Source organism: Pipistrellus hanaki, assembly GCF_964339955.1.
Source record: "Pipistrellus hanaki genome assembly, chromosome: 6".
Taxonomy (NCBI): Eukaryota; Metazoa; Chordata; class Mammalia; order Chiroptera; family Vespertilionidae; genus Pipistrellus; species Pipistrellus hanaki.
In genome coordinates, this window is record NC_140508.1 from 29,789,183 (window position 1) to 29,809,317 (window position 20,135).

General features: G+C 38.3%; 1 protein-coding gene across 4 annotated transcripts in view; it reads left to right on the forward strand.

The window, feature by feature from the left end:
• Nucleotides 1-20,135, forward strand: part of GPCPD1 (glycerophosphocholine phosphodiesterase 1) — a 63,932-nt gene that overhangs the window by 25,340 nt on the left and 18,457 nt on the right. For all 4 annotated transcript variants that reach the window (XR_014795238.1, XM_084886804.1, XM_084886806.1 and 1 more), the window contains 6 exons: nucleotides 4,738-4,861; nucleotides 9,864-10,095; nucleotides 16,631-16,793; nucleotides 17,112-17,244; nucleotides 18,240-18,294; nucleotides 18,915-19,007. Coding sequence is in view for 3 of the 4 variants with exons in the window: in XM_084886804.1 (XP_084742930.1) it covers nucleotides 4,738-4,861; nucleotides 9,864-10,095; nucleotides 16,631-16,793; nucleotides 17,112-17,244; nucleotides 18,240-18,294; nucleotides 18,915-19,007 (800 nt within the window). In the remaining variant the exon portion in view is untranslated. The remainder of the gene's footprint in view (nucleotides 1-4,737; nucleotides 4,862-9,863; nucleotides 10,096-16,630; nucleotides 16,794-17,111; nucleotides 17,245-18,239; nucleotides 18,295-18,914; nucleotides 19,008-20,135) is intronic.

Consider the following 20,135-nt stretch of genomic DNA (forward strand, 5'->3'; position numbering starts at 1 on the left):
TATTGCACTGGTGGGGTGGGGCGTGGCTTGTGGGGTTCAGCTTGCCATGGGAGCACCACTCATCCCGGTCAGTCCAGCAACTGTGGACCCGCCCTTTTAGCAGCTGCTCCCTGGTCTGGCATCCTCTATGGAGCCAGAGCACTTGCCTCTCCAGGGAACCGGGTCGAGGTTGAGCCTAGGGACAATAGCACTGAGAGGCGGCCGAGTAGGCCTCAGTCCCGCAGCGGCCACAAATCCGCCTCCCAGCTTCCAGGGTCAGCTGTGCAAGGAGAAGGAGCCTGGGCGAGGAGGTGACAATCACAGCCAGGGTTCCTGCCTATTGGCCCAGGGTTTGCAGCAGGAGCAGCTGCTCATTCCAGTCAGCTAAGCAGCACTCCCACTGTGGTAGCACACTGCCCCTTGCTGGTCAGTACACATTATGGTTACTGGTTGATTGGTCACTCTGGTCTTTCCATCATTCGGTCACTGGGCTTTTATTATATAGAATTATTGTATTTTTTAATACAAACTATAAACATACTTTTTGCTCCACCATGTATAATTCTTTCTTTCTTTTTTTTTTTTTTTTTTTTTTTTTTTTTAATATTTTTAATGATTTTAGAGAGTAAGAGAAAAATAGAAACATCAGTGATGAGAAAAATCATTGATTGGCTGCCTCTTCATGTTCCCCCACCCCCCATTGGGGATTGAGCAAAACTGGGAATTAAATGCCTTGACTGGGAATCAAACCATAAACTCATAGTTCATAGGTTGATGCTCAACCACTAAGTACACTGGCCGGGCCCCTATATAATTCTTATGCTTTAAGTTTTTTAACAGGTGATTTTAGTTATATGAGTTAATAATATCACTTTTAACACTACAGACAGTTCTTAGGTTACGTCAAACTCAATGTATGTCGTTTCGTGGTTATGTCGCCATCTCCCATTTATTTATATTAAAAAAGAAGTTCCGTCATTTAGACGTATATAAATAATAAGTGCTTCATATTTTTTTATTATTATTTATTGTATTTTCCACAAGTAAAGATCATGAATTGTTGTCTTTTAATTTTTTTTTTTTTACTCTTTCACTTCATTACTGCTGTGTATGTGCTCCATGTGAGTGACATAGATGCTTATGTAGGTGGGTTCCAACATACAGCGAAAATCGCATTACATCGCACTTTAGGAATGGATCTCTGACGTAACCTCAGAACCAACTGTATTATGTTTAGCAGTTCTAAACATTTAAGATGTGAAACGTTACTCATAGGCTAATTTGTGCATTTTGTATGTTTATATGTGCATTTATGGTAAAGTCCAGATTAAGCAGAATATTCTAGTAATTCTGACTTAGTCTTCTTTAACATTTAATTAGCACATTAGAAAATCCTTTTACCTCTGAATATATTGAAAATGTTACTCATTTGTATATTCTGCTTCAGTAAAGACTTTGAGAATTCAAGTTTTCAGCAACTTGAACTCTTACAATGTGTTAGCATTATCAGCATTATGCTAAATTGCATTTTTATTTTATCATTTTTCCTTAAATGCAATTGATTGCATTTTCATTTTTAAATACTTTACTGTGTAAAGGAGTGGGCAGAATGTGTGCTTTTGCTGATTGAACCAGAGATAAATTGCTGATAACCAGTTGCTTTCCTATTCAGAACAGGAAGGAACAGGTTTGAATGTTTTGGTTGTGGTTTAATAGGGACATGTGTTTATACACTTTAGAAATGTACATGCTTTGGCAGTGTTTGGATAGGAATTTGGATTTTATTTGAGGTTATTTATATTATATCATCAGGTAGTCTAAAATATTTGAATAGCTTTAGTGTTTTATAGTCTTGTCCTCTTTAGAAAAGATGGTATTTATGTTACATGTTTTGGAGAGTTTTGGTTTTTTTTTAATATATATATATATATATATATATATATATATATATATATATAATTTTATTTTAATTTAGTTTTTTACTTATTTATTTAAACTTGGCTTCCTCTCACAATCCAGGACTGCTGGCTCCCAATTGCTTGCCTGCCTGCTTTCCTGCTTGTCCCTAACCACTTCTGCCTGCCAGCCTGATCATCCCCTAACCACTCCCATGCCAGCCTGATTGATATCTAACTGCTCCCCTGCAAGTCTGTTTGACCCTAATTTCCCTCCTCTGCCGGCCTAGTCACCCCTAATTGCCCTTTCTTGCAGTCCTGGTCCCTCTCAACTGCACTCCCTTGCAGGCCTGGTGCCTCCCTGCTGGTCATCATGTGGTGGCCATCTTGTGTCCACATGGGGGGCAGCCATCTTTGACCACATGGGGGCAGCAATCTTGTGTGTTGGAGTGATGGTCAATCTGCATATTACTCTTTTATTAGATGGGATAGAGGCCTGGTGCATGGGTGGGGGCCAGCTGGTTTGCCCTGAAGGATGTCCCAGATCAGAGTGGGCATTCCCTTGGGGCGTGGAGCTCCCTGAGAGAGGGGCCTTTGGTGGTTTGCAGGCCAGCCACACACCCCGGCGACCCAAGCAGAGGCCCTGGTATCTGGAATTTATTTACCTTCTACAATTAAACTTTGTAACCTGGAGCAGAGCCAAGCCTTCTGCTCGCTCTGTGGCCAGCAGCCATTTCTGTTTGGATTTGTTTACCTTCTACAATTGAAGCTTTTGTAGCCTTGAGTGGAGGCCTAGGCCGCCAAGGGCAGGCGGAAAGCTTGGCTTCTTCCGTTGCCTGGGAAACCCAAGCCTCCTGCTTTTTGTGTCTGCAGCCATCTTGATTGGGGTTAATTTGCATACTTGTTCTTATTGGCTGGTGGGTGTAGCAGAGTAGTGGTTAATTTGCACATTACTCTTTTATTAGGGTAGTTTTCTCGTTTTTTCCAGCTGTTACAAATTAAACTTTGTAACCTGGAGCAAAGCCACGCCTCCTACTTGCTCCATGGCTGGCAGTAGTTATATTATATGTAGTTATAACCATATATAACCAAAACAGCTGAAATTTTTATTGTTGTTCTAAATTCAGCTTTAGCCAGTTAACTGCTATGCATCCAAAATGGAAACCATCCCTACACGCCACAATATTTTGAATTTAATTTTTAAAAAATCAATTTGCAATGGATTTTATACAAATAAATATATTACAATTTGAGTGTTCTTGAAGATTTTCAGCTGAAAATTCTCACGAAAAATGATTTTAAAGTTGGTCAGGGCTGCTACTTAGGGAAAACATTTTTTTTTAATTTATTTGTTTTTATTTTTTAAAATATATTTTATTGATTTTTTACAGAGAGGAAGAGAGAGGGATAGAGTTAGAAACACCTATGAGAGAGAATCATATATCAGCTGCCTCTTGCACACCCCCTACTGAGGATGTGCCCGCAACTAAGGTACATGCCCTTGACTGGAATCGAACCTGGGACCCTTCAGACCGCAGGCCGAGGTTCTATCCACTGAGCCAAACCGGTTTGGCACATTTATTATTATTATTTTTTAAATAGACGTGCATGGCATGTCAGGAAGGTCCGCTCTTTGCATCTACAGGTTCTTATGGTGTACAGTGCCATTTTTCCAACTTTGTCTATTCCTGGAAATTGTTTAAAATTAAGAAATAGCTGAAACTGGTTTGGCTCAGTGGATAGAGTGGCAGCCTGCGCACTGAAGGGTCCCAGGTTCAATTCCGGTCAAGGGCATGTATATTGGTTGTGGGCACATCCCTGGTAGGGGGTGTGCAGGAGGCAGCTGTGTCGATGTTTCTCTCTCATCAGTGTTTCTGTTGCTCTACCTTTCTCTCTGTAAAAAATCAATAAAATATATTAAAAGAAAAAAAGAAATAATGATGGTTTCTTTTTATTTTTTACTTCTAACCAAATATTTATTTTAATTAAATTCTTTATTGTTGAAAGTATTATATATGTCTCCTTTCCCCCTCGTTGACCTCTCCCCACACACTCCAGGGTTTCTTTTTTTAAAATTTGCTAATTACTAAACATTTTTAAAGTTATATTTCTAAAGATAAATGTCTATATAACAAATGCACATACTTATATACTTTTAATATATTTAATAAAACATATTAAATATAAATAAATATATGTGTATTTGTTACTTAGGCCATTTATTTTCACTAATGCTATTTCCTATTGAAAAACTTAAGTCCAAAACAGTTGATAGTTCAGTAGTACTTTGAAAAATGTGTTACCTATGTTAGTAGGTAACTTCAAGTTAAACATTGCTAATACAGTATTATCACAGTTGTGATATTTATGGCAGAATGTATAAATATAAGAATATAGAATTGACTCACAGTTTTATTTTTACCATCTCATATTTCAGTCCCTAGCACTAGTCGTATAATTAGTTTCAGCTGAGTAAATACCTCATGTGAAATATTTGAAAGTATAATAGTAATTCCCAATGGAACAAATGTAGGTTAGAAGTCATCTTGAAACACGGATTCTTTCAGAAATGAATGTGTATTATTTCGATAATGGGTTTAATTATAATACTGTATTTACTTTAATTGTTAAACTATGGCTGTTGTTAACACTCATTTAACTTTTCCCCCCTCTTCATGTAAAAGTTCTTTTTCAATGACAAATTTGAGACTGTATACATTTGCTTTGGAAAGAAGTACCAGTGACATAACCTGAGTGTATTAAAATCTGAATGTGAACTAGAATTGTCCATGTGTATTGTACTTACTGAATTTAAAAATATATATATATATAATAATTATGCTTCTTTCTACTTAATTGCCAGATGGTGTTGAGAATTTGGATTCGGGATGGCTGACATGTCAGACTGAAATAAGATTACGTTTGCATTATTCTGAAAAGCCTCCAGTCTCTATAACCAAGAAGAAATTTAAAAAATCTAGATTTAGGTATGATCATGTGTATTTGTTACTTATTTTCACTAATGCTATAGATTTCTGGTTTTAGGCTTTTAAGTGTATAAACCAAAAAAGAGCACACTTTTAATGTCACATTTTCTATTAAATACAGGGTCTTATGAGAGTGAACTGCTTCCCTGTCTCAGATTGCTGTAATTACATGTACTTATGTTATTGTTAATCTCTAAATTTGAAACAAGAACACAGTGTTTTTATGTAAATAAATGACTTCCAAGCTTATACTTCTGTATGGTTTATACCATTTAAAATTTATTAGTGTAGCAATAAATTGCTTGTTTTAAATTGATATAAAAGAAATGATTTTGTGCTAAATGAAGGTAAACAGAAAAATGATTGTTGGAAATATCCTTCAGTGCCCTAAACTTTCCTGTTTCTTACAAATGAAAACCTTTCCATGAAGAAAGGTAGCTGTTATCATAGCAGTACCATATTAATTTCTTTTTAATCACATATTAATTTAAAAAATAGATGTCAAGTTTTATGTGAATACTTAAATGAGTAACTTCATTTTTCTACCAGGGTCCCACTGCACGAATTTGTGCACCTTGAAAGGAACTGTGGGCCATGAGGCTGTGGTAGGCACGGAGCAGGTCTCTGCTTCATCCTCCACGTCCCTGCCCAGCCCCTCCCTCCAAGGCCCCTGGTCCCCTGTCTGGTCTCACCATCACTCCCACCTACTGATAGTGTGGAGTGATTGGCGCTGGCATCAGCAGTGGGTGCGAGAAGTCTCTGCTGACCCTGATCACCCCTCAGGAACAGGGGGAGGTGGAGAAACCCTCAGGAGCTATCAGGGCCAGTAGCCAGCACTCGCACCTGCTGATTGGGACCAGCATCAGCTGTGGGTGCAAGTGGGGCTGGTGCTGGCAGCAGGCAGCACCATGAGCTCCAGGCAGGTCCGCAATACATGAGAGCAAAGAATTTTCAGTAACCACCAGAGGCTCTCCCTATGACAGGGACTGGTGCCCCGTTTTGGTTTGACATCCCTGCTCACCTGTTCTACCATCCTGCCATGTTCCGCACACACCCTCTGGTGGTTAGCACACGTCATAGAGACCTGTCGTTTGGTTGTTTTGATTGTTCCATTGTTCGTCTATTTGCATATTAGCCTTTTATTATATATTTTTCTATAATGTCAACATATGTACCTTTAAGCGAACTGGCTTTTTAGTGACCCAGGCAGCTATGTCATTTGGATATAATTCATAATAATACTATAGTTTCAAAATCCATAAATGTTCTACCATAACTGCTTAAATATTATAAAACTTATCCCAATCATACAATATATAGGTGAAAAGGGATGTAATACTTCGTAGTTATTTGCATTGGCTCTTCTAAGAGTGAGTAAAGGATTTTGGGTGTACTTTGTCTCTGCATTTCTAGGCTTCTGCTTTGCTTCAGAAAAAATGGAGGTTATGGGACCACATTGTTGATCTGCAAATCCATTTGACTGCAAAGATTCTCTAACCAGTTAGTCATATATAATTTAATATCTTATTTAAATGTTAAAGGAAGAAAATAAATTGTTTAACAACTATAAAATGTCTCATTAACATAAGACCTTGAAATAAAGGTACCAGTAGAACCCTTGGTTTGTTGGGCTTAATAGGACTTATTAAGAAATTCATAGATATTAATGGTTGGGGTTCTGATTGCTTTGCAAATATATACTGAGTCCTTACCATTCTTTTTTAAAAATAAATTTTCTATGAAAAGTTAACTTATTTTCTATACATTTTTTTCAATTACATTTTCTTCAGTCTCCCAAGTGCTTGGTTCTCTTGCAGTTTTTAAAAATATATAAATTTCTATTGTTAAAACTATTACATATGTTCCCCTCCTCCTATTACTGCTTATTGTTTCTAGAAATTATTTTGAGTGTTTGTATATATTATAGTGTTGCTTAGGCTTAAGTTGGAATATTTCATATAACCATACTTAGTTGGGCTCTACAAATGAGTAATGATTCATATTTAAATTTTTTTTTTTTTAATTTCAACTGCTTCTACTTTTATTGCAGTTGTAAGTTGATTATCATCCATTCTCAAGTAAATTAAAATGTAATATTCTGTTATTGGTCCAATGTGTCATACATAGAAAACTGGACAATTTAGAGAGAGCAGTTAGAGAGAGAGATGATTATATAAAGAGAGGATTTCCATAAATAAAACAGTGCCTTAGGAAACTCAAGTTAAATAATAAGACTTAGACTAAATTCTTTGTATTAGGTTTCTATGAAAAAAATGTTTTTATTGAATTCAGAGAGGAAGGTGAAAGGGGGAGAGAAAGATAAAAACATCAGTGATGAGAGAGAATCACTGATTGACTGCCTCCTGCACATTCCACACCAGGATCGGGCCTGCAACTGGGCATACGCCTTGGCTGGGAATTGAACTGTGACCACCTGGTTCATAGATAACACTCAACTACTGAACCAAGGCCTGCTGGGCTGATTCCTGTTGAAATAATCATGTATAGCTAAAAACTGGTGTTCTGACCATTTTTATTCCCCCAAAATTTCTATTAGTGATAGATTAAACCTTCATGTTAAAGGAAATAATTTTAACTGCGAGGTTATAAAGACTTTAAAAATTTAGCAACAGCTTATGCATCTTAACTAAAACAAGCATGCTATTTTATTATAAAATTTTAAACACAAGTTTCTCTTTTTTTATATATAGAAATATATATATATATATATATATTTATTTATTCATTCATTTATTTTAATATATTTTATTGATTTTCCACAGAGAAGAAGGGAGAGGAATAGAGAGCTAGAAACGTCAATGAGAGAGAAACATCGACAAGCTGCCTCCTGCACACCCCCTATTGGGGGTGTGCCCGCAACCAATGTACATGCCTTTGACCGGAATCGAACCTGAGACCTTTCAGTCCCCAGGCCGACTCTCTATCCACTGAGCCAAACCAGTTTCGGCACAAGTTTCTCTTTCAGTTGACTCCAGCAGTAAATCAAAAGCAATGTCTCTTTATGATAGACTATAACATTTACATAGCTATTTGAAGGACCCCTTTTAACAAATTTTTTTCATAGATCCCTTTTAACATGACTTTTCTTCTTTCTTTTCTGCGGGTGAAGGAGGAAGGTATTGTAGATGCAGATTACTTATGACAGAATAGCCTTTTTATCTCCGTGCCTTTCTTGCCTGTTCATTACTGGCCATTTGTGGCCTCTTTTCATTGCTCTGATAGAGGATGTTTCTTCTTTCAGGTTCACCAATAGAATCAGTTGTCCAGAATTATTCCTAAGAGCTTTGGTTTATGAGAAGAGATGATGATTTTTTTTTTTTTTTTATTGAAGTGCTACTTTTGATTAGTACGGTATTACCAATTGAATAATCTATGGATGTCCCCTCAAGAAGAATTTAGAATTATGTGGCTTTGTGATAAGGCTCAGCAGTGGTTGGAGACAGGAGGTCATGCAGAGAAAGCAGATCCCACTGATACAGTTCCATTATTTTTATTATCAATCAGATCCCATTTAAAATCTAGAATCAAACATTTTTAGAGCTTAGCTATTACTCTTACCAGTGCTTTTCAACCAGATGCTGCAGAATTTTAAAAACATATAATACCCGACTGTTTAGTCAGGGACAATCATCTCTTTTCCCTTATATTGTCAAATAAAAAAGAAATTGTCATAGCCAACACAACAATAGTCGTCCAGTGTGAATGAATCAAAATCATATCTATTTTTTGGGTCAGACTGGCAAACAATTTAGTGTTTTTGGCATACTGCATAATTTTATTAATTAGTTTATGTGTGCTGTGATATAAAAAATGTTGAATATCGTTGCTGTATACATTAACATTACTTCCTACATTAATAATATTAAAATTGTTTAAGTGCATTTCAGTTGGTACATTCATGTATATTCTAAAATCTAGTACTTTTTGGCATTACAAGTGCTCCGTGCAAGTAATTGCCTTTTATCGGGAGTAGATTAGTCTCTGTTGGCAGTGTGGCTTGGGTAATTGGTCTTTGTTTTCATTGCTCTGAGGCCTATAAGAGTTTTGGACTCTTAATTTATATGTTGTTTTTGTTTGTTTAAAAAAGTACATAGACACACATAAAAGATACATACAAATATATGTACTTAATACAGTGTTTTTCTTTAATATACTTTTCACAGAGTACCCCTGATTCACTGTGGTAAGATAGAAGAAAGGGGAAAATAGTTTATAATCTCCAACTCCTAATAGTCGTAATGCACACTAGCAGAATATGGTTCAATTTTGTGCTTGTTTTATGCATAGCCATTTGTGAGACTTCTCAAAAGAAATTGAGATGGCCAGGTATAGATGGAGGGTAATTGTAAATATCTTTTTAGATTCATTTTTTAAAAACCAAAGAATTAATGGAAACAGCCTTAGGCTTAATGAGCACTTGTCTCATTTTTATACTTTACAGAAATATATGTAGATTAAAACATCAGTGCTTTAAAAAATATATATTTTTATTGATTTCAGAGAGGAAAGGAGAGGGAGAGAGAAATAGAAACATCAGTGATGAGAGAGAATCATTGATTGGCTGTCACCTACACACCCCCTATTGGAGGGTTGAGCCCTAAATCGGGGCATGTGCCCTTGACTGGAATCAAACACAGGACAGCGCTCTATCCACTGAGCCAAACTAACTAGGGCTAAAATACCAGTATTTTATAAAATATAGCTAATGCCTTAACCTATAGTGTGTATAGACTTGGTATAATATACAGGGTAGGGCAAAAGTAGGTTTACAGTCGCTGTATGGAAAATAATAAGTAATACAAAAATAAACTGTTTCATGTACTCACAATTGTAAACCTACTTTTGCTCCACCTTGTATTTTATTATTTGAAGATTTTTCAAATTTAGGGAGCACTTCTAAATTTTAACACTTAGATAACATTTTTATGAGTTTACCTTTAGTTCCACTTTTTGAAATTTATTATTTTTTCTTTTTGTTTAGAGTGAAGCTGACACTAGAGGGTCTGGAGGAAGATGATGATGATAGGGTGTCTCCCACTCTTCTTCAAAAAATGTCCAATACCCTGGAGATATCCTTAATAAGCGACACTGAGTTCAAGTGCAAGCATTCACAGCCAGAATGTGGATATGGCTTACAACCTGATCGTTGGACAGAGTATAGCATACAGACAATGGAACCAGATAATTTGGAACTAATATTTGATTTTTTTGAGGTGAGTAATTCTTTAACTTGAGGGTTGAGAAGGAATGCAGACATGAACTTATTTTTGCATATATTTTCATTTTGTAGTCTGATTTATATAGACCTATGGTTTGTACAGCATTTTAGATGCTTAATCTTCTATATATTTTAGCAGGCTTAAAAAACTTGAGTTGACAGACACAACTACTATCTGTATATATGAAAGTGTAATCAACCATTATGACCCATCAACTGAATGACTGGTCAACCAGTCACTATGATGCGCACTGACCACCAGGGGCCAGACAGCACAGGCCGGCCAGCCAGCCCTGATCTGCTCAGGATTTGGGCTAGATGGCTCCAATCAGCCCTGATCACCAGCTAGGTTGAGGAATCCTACCTGTGTGTGAATTCATGCACTGGGCCACTAGTTAAGAATATAATTGAGAACTTGAGCAAAATTGGCTTCAAATCAAGACCAGATGTTTTCATGTCTGTGTCTGTTCTAAATATAAATTATTTACATCAAAAGGAGCCTCCAAGAATAAATAGAGACAGGTAGGCTGTATAACTGTCTGGGCAACCTGATGTAACTAGCATGATTAAGCCCTTTTTATGACCAAAGTGTGATTTATTGAGGCATCCTATCTAATAAAGAAGGAGATATGCTAATTGACCCTCACACCACCACAAAGATGGCAGTGTCCACAGTCAGTAAGGAGGGAATATGCTAACTGACTGTCCTGCCCTCAAAGATGGCAGAGCCCAGAGCCAATAAGGAGGGAATATGCTAATTGACTGCCCCGCCCTTAAAGATGGCAGCACCCACAGTCCCTTCAGCCCTGCCAAGGTGGCATGCAAAGTGGAGCATGGCTGCTCTGGGTGCCTGCCTCTGGCGTCCCCCAGTCTCCTCAGCCCCCAACTGCCCAGGTGCAGGCAAGCCTCAGATCGTGGCTGCCCAGCCACCCAGGGCTGCCCGAGGCTCAGGTAACCAGGGCCAGTTGAGGCTTGCGCTCCCAGCAGTGGCAGCAGCAGAGGTGTGATTGGGCATCATCTTTCCCTGATTGCCAGGTCACCTCCTGCCCCGAGGGTTCCCAGACAGAGAGGGCAGGCTGGGCTGAGGGGACCCCCCTCCAATGCATGCATTTTCATGCACCTGGCCTCTAGTTTTATTAAAAGAATTTATTGTAACAATGATTACTTTTTTGCAGCTTTGTTTGATATTGTAAATACGTAATTAAAAAAAAGTTGCTATAAAATTTTTGCCAGGTTGTTCAGAGTCTGTGCTGCCAAATTTCTGGAGGTTCTGTGACACTTATACTGGAGCTTTAGTTCACTCCTGCTCAGATGCTTTCCACAAATAACACCGAGCCCTCCCCTGAGGTCCTTGTTCTATTGGGCCTGGCTCAGTAGTTATGTGTATCACTTTCCCTACATTCTTCTTTTTTGGCACTTTCACTCCCATTTTTACTTTTCTAAAGTTTAAATCTTTGAGAGTAGGGAATATGCCTTGCCCAGAAGTAGCAAGTAGCTATGATTTCTTGAAAATGGCACAATTCAGAATGGATTTAAACCCAATGAGTAACATTTGTTGTGTGTAATTAAAGTTATAATCTTTGAATTGTTTAACTTGATGATTCCCTTTAGACATAGCTTTTGTGAGTGGCTTTAGCTATTTTGCTTTAGATGGAATTTACAGTATTTCCCCCAAAAAAATAACTAAAAATACTTGTAAAAAATATATTTTTACTGTGTTTTTTTTTTTTTTTTTTTTTACAGAGAGGAAGGGAGAGGGATAGAGAGTTAGAAACATCGATGAGAAAGAAACATCAATCAGCTGCCTCCTTCACATGCCCTACTGGGGATGTGCCGGCAACCAGGTTTTGACCAAAATTGAACCTGGAACAGTTCAGTCCGCAGGCTGACACTCTATCCACTGAGCCAAACTGGTTAGAGCAAAATACTTTCTTTTTTTTTTTTTTAAACATAAATATTTTATTGATTTTTTATAGAGAGGAAGGGAGAGAGATAGAGAGTTAGAAACATCAATGAGAGAGAAACATTGATCAGATGCCTCCTGCACAACCCCCACCAGGGATACGCCCGCAACCAAGGTACATGCCCTTGACCGGAATCGAACCCGAGACCCTTAAGTCCATAGGCCGACGCTCTATCCACTGAGCCAAACCGGTTTCGGCAAAATACTTTCATTTAAAAAAAAAAAACAACAAAAAACCATAAGTAGATCTTACCTAAGTAATATGACCTGTAGGATTTTATTATAAAAATATGAAGTTTTGGTTGAATGTTTTCTTTTTAAAAAATATATATTTTTATTGATTTCAGAGAGGAAAGGGGAGGGAAAGAGAGAAACATCAATGATAAGAGAGGATCATGATTAGCTGCCTCCTGCACATCCCCCAATGGGGATCAAGCCAGAAATCCAGGCTTGTGCCCTGACCAGGAAATGTACTGGGATCCTTTGGTTCATGGGTCAACGCTCAACCACTGAACTACACCCGCAAGGCAGAACCTACCTTTCAGTAATCCCCTGAACAGTCTAACTTCCCTTTCATTTAGTTAGCAGTTTTGGAAATAGTATCCTATATAATAAAAGGCTAGCCCCAGCCAGTTTTGCTCAATGGATAGAGCATCGGCATGCAGACTGGAGGGTCCCAGATTTGATTCTGGTAAAGAGCACATGCCTGGGTTGTGGGCTTGATCCCCAGTGAGAGATGTGCAGGAAGCAGCTGACCAATGATTCTCTCTCATCATTGATATTTCCATCTCTCTCTCCCTTTCCCTTCCTCTTTGAAATCAATAAAAGTATATATATATATTTTTAAAAAGACTAATATCCAAATAGACTGAACAGTAGAATGACCAGTCGCTATAGTGCACACTGACAACCAGGGGGCAGACGCTCAATGCAGAAGCTGCCCCTTGGTGGTCAGTGCACTCCCACAGGGGAAGAGCCGCTCAGCCAAAAGCCAGGTTCAACACTGGCGAGTGCAGTGGTGGTGATGGGAGCCTCTCCTGCTCCATGGCAGTACTAAGGATATCTGAAGAGCCATAAGTCAGACATTCCTTGAGAGCGCCCGGACTGCAAGAGGGCACAGGCCAAGGTGAGGGACTCCCTGGGTGCACGAATTTTTTGCACCAGGCCTCTAGTTTTATTAGGTCTAGTAATAATTAATGTCGTTTTCTAATACTTTTTTAAATCGAATTTATTTAAACAATACAACAAAATTTAATCAACAATATAGTTGCCGTTGTTTTCTACTACTTGTGCCCAACACTCAGGAAGCATTTTAATCCCTCTGTTGTAAAATTCTTGTGATTTTGATGCAAAAAATTCGGTCCATGCATTTTTGAGGCATTCTTCATTATTAAATTTTTTTCCAAGAAGAAAGTTTTGCAAAGAACGAAACAAATGGTAATCGGAAGGGGCAATATCAGGAGAATATGCAGCTTGAGGGAGAACTTCCCATTCCAACTGGCGCAGTTTTTCAGCAGTGATTCTTGCAGTATGCGGTCGTGCGTTATCGTGGTGAAGAATTACGCCCTTCCGATTAATCAGCGCGGGTTCTTTTTCTCTTAAAGCTTGGGCTAACCTTTCCAATTGGGCACTATACACTGCACTTGTAATGGTTTGGTTAGATGGTAAAAGTTCATAATGAAGAATTCCTTTAAAATTCCACCAAACACACAACATCACTTTTTTCGCATGCAAGTCAGGTTTTGGCGTGGGCTGCGGAGCCTCATTTTTGTCCAACCATTGAGGCCGCCTTTTCAAATTAACATACAGCACCCATTCTTCATCTCAGGTAACAATTTGCTCTAAAAACGGCAAACGGTTTTGACGAGAGAGGAGCGAACTGCAAATTGTGACTCTTTGATTACGGTTGTTGTTGGTCAACTCATGAGGAACCCATTTTCCAAACTTTTGGACTTTGCCAAGTGCAGGCAATTGATTGGAAATTGTTTTCTGTGAACAATTTAAAGTTGTCACAAGCTCTTGTTGGGTAATTTGAGGATTTTGCACCAAAAGAGCTTGAAGAGCTTCTTGATCAAAATTGGACACACGGCCTCGACCACTCTTGTCATCTAACGAAAAATTTCCCTCGCAAAATTTCTCAAACCAACGCTGGCATTTTCTGGCGCTAACTGCATCTTGACCAAGAGCACTACAGATGTTTTTTGCAGCCTCACTTGCTTTTCTTCCTAATTGGAACTCGTAAAGCATGCAGTGCCGAATATGCTCTTCATCCGCCATCTTCTTAGCCCTAGTTTTGCAACAAAAACCAAACCAAACACAAACTTTTTCAAGCAAAACTTGTTAATTGCACTTCACACATTCTGTAGATACCACGTGTTTGAAGGTTATGTCAATACAAGTCAACGCCAAGCAAGATTTTAAACGAATGTTTTAAAACGACATTAATTATTACTAGACCCGATACTTATAAACTAGGCTGCTAAAAAAAAAAACTACTCAGTTTATAATATCAAAGTGTTCGATTTCCTGGAGAGTTAACATCCCTCTGTCATCTGTGTGGATGTGTTTTTATAAAATATAATATATATTAAAAGCTCACTACAGGTATACCTTAGTCTTTTATGTATATACTAGAGCCCTATTGCACAAAGATTTGTGCAGTTGGCCTTCCTTTCCCGACTGGCACTGGTTTTCCTCCAGTACCTGGGACCCAGGCCACAGCAGAGGCAAGCCTTCAGCCTTCAGTATTCACTCTGTGTCTGCATATGCAAGTTAACCTGCCATCTTTATTGGGTTAATTTGCATGCTCCTGATTGGCTGGTGGGCATCACGGAGGTACAGTTAATGTGCATCTTTCTCTTTTATTAGTGTAGATTAGAGGCCTACAAATTTGTGCATGGGTGGGACCCCTCTAGGTGGCCTCATTGGGCCAAAACCTATTATCCAACGCTGCCTGCAGCTCCTACCTGCCATTGCCCTGCGTCTTGCATCCTACCAAGGGGATTGGACTGCGGGATTGAGCTGAAACTGGCTCTCCGACATTCCCCATGGGGTCCTGGAGGGTGCAGGACACTGGTCCACAGTCGGGCTGGGGAAGGATCGAGGGATGGCTCAAGGGCATGTCCGGCCCATCTCGCTCAGTCCCGATTGGCCATATCCCAGCAGCAAGCTAACCTACCAGTCGGAACATCTGCCCCCTGGTGGTCAGTGCACATCATAGCAATGGATTGACAAGTTGACTGCCACCTGCTGGTCAGTGCAAATCATAGCGAGCAGTTGAGCAGCCTTAGTATATCATTAGCATATTATGCTTTGATTGGTTCTGCCATTTGGTCTATTTGCATATTACCTTTTTATTATATAGGACTAGAGGCCTGGTGCATGAAATTTGTTCACAAGGGTGTGGGGGAAAGGAGAGTCCCTCAGCTCAACCAGCTCTTGCAATCTGGGACCCCCCCCCCCCCCCCCCAGGGAATGTCTGACTACAAGTTTAAGCCCTATGGAATTCCTGTGGGATTGGGCCTAACTTTGCAGTCAGACATCCCCTCTTGCAATCTGGGACCACTTGCCTGCCAGCCTCATCGTCCCTAACCATTTACCTAACTGAGTGGTCATCCTTGACTGCCTCTGCCTGCCTGTCTGATTGCCCCTAACCACTCACCTGATCGCTCCTAACCACAACTCCTAACCCCGGATGCCTCGGCTCTCATAGACCAGCTTTATCTGGAAGGTCATCTGGACAATTGTTCTGGTATCTGTCTTGTCTAATTAGCATATTAGTTCTTTATTATATGGGGTATATTTTATTGATTTCAGAGAGTAAGGGAGAGGGAAAGATAGAAACATCAGTGATGAAAGAGAATCATTGATTGGGTGCTTCCTGCATGTCCCCTAATAGGGATTGAGTCCATAACCCAGGCATGTGCCCTTGACTGGAATTTAACCTGGGACCCTTCACTCCTCAGGCCAACATACTGTCCACTGAGCCAAATTGGCTAGGGCAGTATAGCTTAGTCTTTGAATATAAAAGTACTTAGTAACTTTTTTTTAAATCCTCAACCGGGATATTTTTTCATTAGTTTTTAGTGATAGTAGAAGAGAGAAGGAAAGAAAGAGAGAAATATCTATGTGAAACACATCAATTGGTTGCATCCTGCACATCAGGGTCCAGGCTGGGTAAGAGCCTGCAACTGAGGAATGTGCCCTTGACTAGAATTGAACCTGGGACTCTCTGATCCACAGTACAAGACTCTATCCAGTGATCCAAACCAGCTAGTGCTACTTAGTAACTTTTAATTAGTGTTTCAAATTCACCTAATACATATTAGAGGATCAGAAATGCAAATCAGCAGAGTTATGATTAATAAAGTAACACATAAAGTCTTTTAAAGTATTATATGCAAAAAAAAAAAAAATACTGTTTACTACCAAAAAATGCTCTTAAGAATTACATGGATATAAAATTAATTGTATTTCTTACTGATCTTCCTCCATAGAGTGTTTTGATCTTTAAATGGAAAATATTAAAGTATAAGAATTCAGATTATTTTATACCTCCTTTTTTCAGGAAGATCTCGGTGAACATGTAGTTCAGGGTGATACTCTTCCTGGACATGTGGGTACAGCATGTCTCTTATCATCCACCATTGAAGAGAGTGGGAAAAGTGCTGGAGTCCTCACTCTTCCTATCATGAGCAGAAATTCCAGAAAAACAATAGGCAAAGTGAGAGGTAAGCCGAGAGAAGCAGGGTGGGCCTTTACAAAGAAGCATATGTTAAATTAAAATTTTTATTAGTTTCAAATTGGCTTTTGAAAATGTTACAGGTTAAATTAATGATTTATCTTAGAACATTAATATAACAACAGGATATATCTATTGAATTTTCTGTAAACTTTACTTTGAATCAATTTTGACTTGTTGATTTCTTTCCTATTTGATATAGATTGATAAAGCTATTTTGAATGGTATTTAAATATAATTGATATCATCATGGTCTTTTTAATTGTCTTTATTTTTGTCCCTCCCCCCTTTTTTTTCCCTACAAAAGTTGACTATATAATTATTAAGCCATTACCAGGATACAGTTGTGACATGAAATCTTCATTTTCCAAGTATTGGAAGCCAAGAACACCATTGGATGTTGGACATCGAGGTGCAGGGAATTCTACAACAACTGCTAAGTATGTTGCATATTTGAGCAGCGTCAGCATTTGGTAGCTCAAACTTGATAATGTTAAATTAATTGGACTGACCAAAGGTTAAATGATTCTTTTATTTTTACCCTGAAATTTAAATTTAATATGTAATTGGGATTCCCAGCTCAGATTAACTAGAGACTAACTCTCTTCTAAGATTCTGGTTAAGTGTTTTTTAATATTTTATTGAATTGATGATTGAAGATAAGAACCCCCACAGGGGAGGAGAGTGAGGGAATGGATGAAAAAAGTGAAGGGTGATAAGGGGTACAAACTTTCACTTGTAAAATGAATTAGCATGGGGGATGGTAATGTACAGGAAAGGGAATAAGAATCAATAATATCATAATAACTAATTGTGATGATTATATCACAAGACATAAATATAATCACTGTTGTATATCTGAAACTAATATAATATTGTATACCAACTATACTTTATTAAAATAACAATCAAACTAGAAAGTTAGGAGGAAAAGCTTAATGCCGAATGAGTCAGCCAGATGACATCACTGTGCCTGTATTGTGGTCCTAACTTTTGGCATGTTGCCCTATCTTGGTCTTTTCCTCACCTGTTCTTAATATACTTTCCATACTTCCACCCTGTTGGTGTGTCAGCCTTTTCCCATTGCCCCCGTCTGCCAGTATTAAGTCATCTGAGGCTTCATCACAAGGAGCAAGTTTCTGTGTGTCTACTACTTCATGCCATTGCAAGGGTTCTTTTCCTTAATTGGCCACTTCACTTGGAGAAATTGGGTTGGCATAGGATATGCTTGTAAAGAGTTATAATTTATGGAATAAATGCACACACCAACCAAGTGATGGTCACAGTCTTATTTTGGGGATGGCAAAATTAATCGCAAAGTAGAGAATAAGTACTATTTCCATTGTTGAATATATAGTTGGCTTCTTTATTATATTTGTTTTCTTAATCTTTTCTATAATATATGATAACTATATTTTAATGTATTCTCTTTTAGGCTTGCTAAAGTTCAAGAAAATACTATTGCTTCTTTAAGAAATGCTGCCAGTCATGTAAGTGAACCTCTCTTTCTCCAAACATCTTTGAACTGTTGTGGTCCAAAGGTAGAAAAGTAGATAAATGTGGATCTGGGAAATCTCCAGTCTGCATTAATAGGTTAAAAGGGGGAGTATTTATGTGTCTTCTGAACATGTTTCTTCAGTGAAGCATCTGTAGACAATTGTATTTAGATTTATGGTGCAGATTGAGATGAAAACAATGGAATTAGCCCTGGCCAGGTAGCTCAGTTGATTAGAGCATATTCCCAATAAGCCAAGGTTGTTGTTTCGAACCCTAGTTAGGGCACACACACGTGAAGATCCCTGTTAGAGAACTTGCAGGGTATCTGGTATCTGCTTTTTGAGAGGATTTCATTAAGATCTTTCCTATTTTGATTCCAGGAAAAAATTGCTGTGGTATTGAAAAAGGAAAATACTTATAATGATTTTAAGAGAAGAAATTATCTTTTAGGATAAAGCTTAAAGTATAGCATTAAATTCATGCGAAAGTTTTGGGTTGCTTTTTTTATTTTTATACAAGTGTATGATTTTATATTGAACAATAGATTTTTTTTATGTCCTTGTAGTATGACATAAATATTTTTAAAAATAATTGTTTCCTTTATTTCTCTCAGGGTGCAGCCTTTGTGGAATTTGACGTACATCTTTCAAAAGATTTTGTTCCTGTAGTATATCATGACCTTACATGTTGTTTGACTATGAAAAAGGTATGCTGAAATTCTTTCGTTTATAAGATACATAGATAAGTATTTATTAAATAGAGTTGGCCAATTAATTTTCTTGGTGAGTTACTGCCAATCCCTGTCTCTCTCAAGCTCCTACAACACTGAGAGATAAGAATATCAATCTCCAAGAGTAGGTTCTTTATATTGCTGAACATATATAAAAGCCAAGCGACTAGATGCTAGAATGACCATTTGCTATGAGTCACACTGTGATGGCCAACTGGCCCCCCAACCTCCTGCAGCCACTCCCACAGGGGCCCCTCTTCCTCCAGGCCAGCAGCCAACCTCCCACAACCCCTCCCCTGCCAGCCTAGCCTGATCAACCCCCATTAGGGCCGACCGGCTGGACCCCCACCCATGCACGAATTTGTGCACCCATCCTCTAGTTATCTAACAAAAGGACATTTTAGGTAGTTTATCACCCTGCCATTGTCTCTATATTGAGGCAGGAGAGGAAGCTACCAATTTGTTTTCTAGGTTCCCTTCTTTTTTCTTCTTCAAGGTCTTTCTCAAATTAATAGACTACTATGATTTGGCTGTGGAATACATATGGAAGTATGTATGGGAAGGATCACAATGAAAACTACAATTAGAAGTGCTTTGGAGCCAGATAGTGGAGGCCTCTGTGAAGGGGTTTTGAGCCAAGAAGGGAACTGTTCAGGACTAAACTTCCAGATTAATAATTTGATATCTGACATAGGGTGTATTTAAAGAGGACAGAGAATAGAGGCAAGAGGTACAGTTATGTGGGCCAAAGATAAGGTAAGCCTGAGACTTTTGAGAGTGGAGAGGATGGCTTGATAGAGATTTGAAAATGCACATAATTTCTTAAAAATTGTAATTAAACAAATAGAATTGTGATAATTTTATATCACAACTGCCTAAACTTCAGTATACAAATTAATAAAATGATTTCTTAGGGACTTAAACAACTGGGAGTTATTTAGCATTTTCTTTAAAATTTTTTTCTTTTTAATGGTTTTAAGTGTTATTTTCCATTGAGCTGGTTTGAAGTTAAGGCTAGTTTGCTCACTGTACCAGACCCTGCATGTTGTGTAAGTAGATGACAAGGCACCTGGCTCTGCCTGCTATTGGATTCTGATCAGTAAC